The 3,537-nt window shown below is 45.3% G+C and overlaps 1 protein-coding gene across 1 annotated transcript in view; it reads left to right on the top strand.

Annotated features, from left to right (window-relative positions):
* Nucleotides 1-814: 814 nt before the first annotated feature.
* LOC143283800 (carbohydrate sulfotransferase 15-like) overlaps nucleotides 815-3,537 on the top strand; it is a 36,610-nt gene continuing 33,887 nt past the window's right edge. Inside the window, exon 1 of the mRNA XM_076590171.1 lies at nucleotides 815-837. Coding sequence (XP_076446286.1) covers nucleotides 815-837 — 23 coding nt within the window. The remainder of the gene's footprint in view (nucleotides 838-3,537) is intronic.

Consider the following 3,537-nt stretch of genomic DNA (forward strand, 5'->3'; position numbering starts at 1 on the left):
TTACTCCTTTCCGTCTAAAAACACTTATAGTGAATAGACGTTAAACTGAAGATAAAACACACACACACACACACACACACACACACACACACACACACACACACACACACACACAAGCAGACAGTGACCCTACAGCTTCAGTTTCAGTTTCAGTCTGAGACATGGATCATGTGCGCTGTACCACATCTGCTTAAAAAAGAAGAAAAAGAAAAAAAAGAAAGGAAAAACAAAAAGAGCAGATGCCTGACCCTCACATACATCTGCGTTGGTGTGGTCTTGAAGTACAGAGAACCTGTAATTTGGGGTTTCAGTAGCTCGCTAACATCTGCTGGCCTATCTGATTGTGACGGGGAACTCGGATCGTTGATTCGTCACTCAAATACCCCTTCAATGCAATAAACGTGTGTGTGTGTGTGTGTGTGTGTGTGTGTGTGTGAGAGAGAGAGAGAGAGAACGTGCCTTCTTAACTGCCCCCTTTAACTAAACTTCGTTTTGTTTTGCTTCGTTTCGTTTTTTCCTATTAATTGATATTTCTCAAAATGGACACAAAAAGCAACATAAAAAACATAAACAAAAACATTCCTAAATGAAAAGGTTTTACAGAAACATGTTTTTCATGATTATATTCCTTTTTGCCACCATTGTTTTGTCTTCCTTTTGATTTTCACAGTGTACACACAACCACAATCTGATCAAGCTTCATGTCGATGTTGAGGTATGAAACAGTGAACTTGACTGGTGTAACGTCATACACTGACCACCCCCACCTCCCCACGAAAGTACCCCCGGAAATATTTCTGTGCACTTTCCGGGCATGGATCCCGGTGACGGCGCCTGGTGAGTAAAGGGTGGAGATTTTTCCGATCTGCCCGCTGAACATATGTGCAGACCCGATGTGCCCGAACCCCTTTCGTGCACATACCCACGCAGAAGATCAAATTCACACGTTGATTAAAAAAGATCCTGTAATCCATGTCAGCGTGGATTATGGAAGCATGAGCGTACTCAGCAATCACGACCCCGAAAACGGAGAATGGCTGCCTACATGGCGGGATAAATAAACAATATTAAAGTGACCGAGGATAGGCGCTATAATCATTATCAGATCTACTCTCGAGGTATACATCACAGATATACTGCCCCTGACGTATGGCTTCTCTCCATCACATGCTCAGTTAAAATGACCACCTTCGCCGCTACACTTATCTCTATGTCCAGTTTTGTTAACGCCGTGTTCATTATTCAGCTGCATCAAAATGCGCTATGCACGCATGCAAGCACGCGTCCCTGTGTGTGTGTGTGTGTGTGTGTGTGTGTGTGTGTGTGTGTGTGTGTGTCTGTCTGTCTGTCTGTCTGTCTGTGTGTGTGTGTGTGTGTGTGTGTGTGAACACGCGTCGCCCCATTTTTGTATGTCCGCGAGCACCGTGTGTGTGTGTTTCTGCGGCAGCACAGGACTAACAAGGGAGGGAAGTGGGTGAGGACTCAAGACAGATTAATTCCCCTCTGTTAAAATACAACTCCCTTCGGAGTGGTTTCATCTGAAGAACATGGTCATGTGACTTCTCCCGCGGGTCAGTATTGTATTGTATTGTATTGTATTGTTTTGCATTACTCTTTTGTCACAACAAATTTCTCTGCATGAAATTCGGGCTTCTCCACACAGCAAGATCAGGGAGATCGCGTCATTACAGTACAGCGCCACCCTTTTTCTCTCCACCTGAAAGTACGTTTGTTTTCCAACCAGAGTGGATGTTTCTCCACAGCACATTGCTAGGGACAACCATTTTGCTGTCCTGGGTTCTTTCACATATGTTGAATGCGTGCTACGCACGGGAGTTCGGTTTATCGTGTCACCCAGACCACCACTCAAGGTCTACTGGTGGAGAGGAAGAAAATATTGGCGAGTGTAGGGTTCGATCCCGTGCGTTCAGAATCTGTCGCTACCCAGGTGGACGCGACGCGTTTGCAGTAGGACACCACTCCAAGTTTTAGGCAGGTCTCAAAAGTACCCCTGGGAGTAGTTCTGTAGGAGACAGGGAGGAGATCTGGCCTAAGTCAAAAACAACCCCAATGTAAAATCTGAGCATACAGCAATGGTCAGTGTGTGTGTGTGTGTGTGTGTGTGTGTGTGTGTGTGTGTGTGTGTGTGTGTGTGTGTGTGTGTGTGTGTGTGTGTTATTTTATCGCGAAGGGGAGTCGTTTTCTTGTTGTCTTTACTCCGGGGAATAGATCAATGACATGCACAACATTACTCCGGGGAGTTCTTCTTGGTGGTGGGTAGAATTGAAGGGAAGCCATTCTAATACGTTACAGCGGACGGACAGGCTTTCGTCGCCTGGCTAAAAATTAATGACGGCTCATAAAGTGGAGTTGAAAACTTCGACAGTTTTTGCTGCTGTTGTTGTTGTTGCTGCTGCTGCTGCTACTGTTGTTGCTGCTGCTGTTGCTGGTGTGGTGGTGGTGGATGGTGGTGTGAGTTAGTTGTTTGGTGGTGCGCTGACACGTGAGTAAGATGTGTTGTGTGTGTCAGTGGTACTGGTAGTTTACCAACCTTCATCCTTACCTCATCCCTGCCTTTACCTTACTTGTGGTAGGTCTTTACCCCTCGACAGATACGTCAGTGATTCCCGACTGATTATTGGATCTTCATATATATATATATATATATATATATATATATATTAGAATGTGGAGTAATGGCCTAGAGGTAACGCGTCCGCCGAGGAAGAGAGAGAATCTGAGCGCGCTGGTTCGAATCACGGTTCAGCCGCCGATATTTTCTCCACCTCCACTAGACCTTGAGTGGTGGTCTGGACGCTAGTCATTCGGATGAGACGATAAGCCGAGTCCCGTGTGCAGCATGCAATTAGCGCACGTAAAAGAACCCACGGCAACAAAACGGTTGTTCCTGGCAAAATTCTGTTGAAAAATCCACTTCGATAGGAAAAACAAATAAAAAACTGCACGCAGGAAAAAATACAAAAAAAAATGGGTGGCGCTGTAGTGTAGCGACGCGCTCTCCCTGGGTAGAGCAGCCCGAATTTCACACAGAGAAATGTTTTGTGATAAAAAGAAATACAAATACAAATACAAAAAAAATGATTTGTGATTGAAATATAATGTAACTTTTTTTTCACTCCTCTCTGTCTGTCTGCCTGTCCGTCTCTTATTCGGTGTATGTCTGTCTGTCTCTATCTGTATGTCAGGCTTTCTCCGTGTCTCTGTCTCTCTGTCTCTGTCTCTCTGTCCATCTGTCTCCCTGTCTGCTTCTTGTCTTCTCTCTTCTGTTTAGACATATTCTTAAATACTTCCGTAGCACAAATGACGGTGGTGTTTTGCTTTTACGGATGCATATAGATGCGTGTGAATACACATTTTTAATGACCCTGCCTTTGGGCAGTGGGTAGGTCATGTGGACCTGGACGGGCAGAGAAACGTCCCCTCATGGGGAAATTATCCCACTGCTTCGCGGGGGTTGACTTCAGAAAGCCAAAGGCTGAGAAGTAAACCCCAGTTCAGATCCGGAGTGGTGCCCTT

This window comes from Babylonia areolata, chromosome 7, assembly GCF_041734735.1.
Source record: "Babylonia areolata isolate BAREFJ2019XMU chromosome 7, ASM4173473v1, whole genome shotgun sequence".
NCBI lineage: Eukaryota > Metazoa > Mollusca > Gastropoda > Neogastropoda > Buccinidae > Babylonia > Babylonia areolata.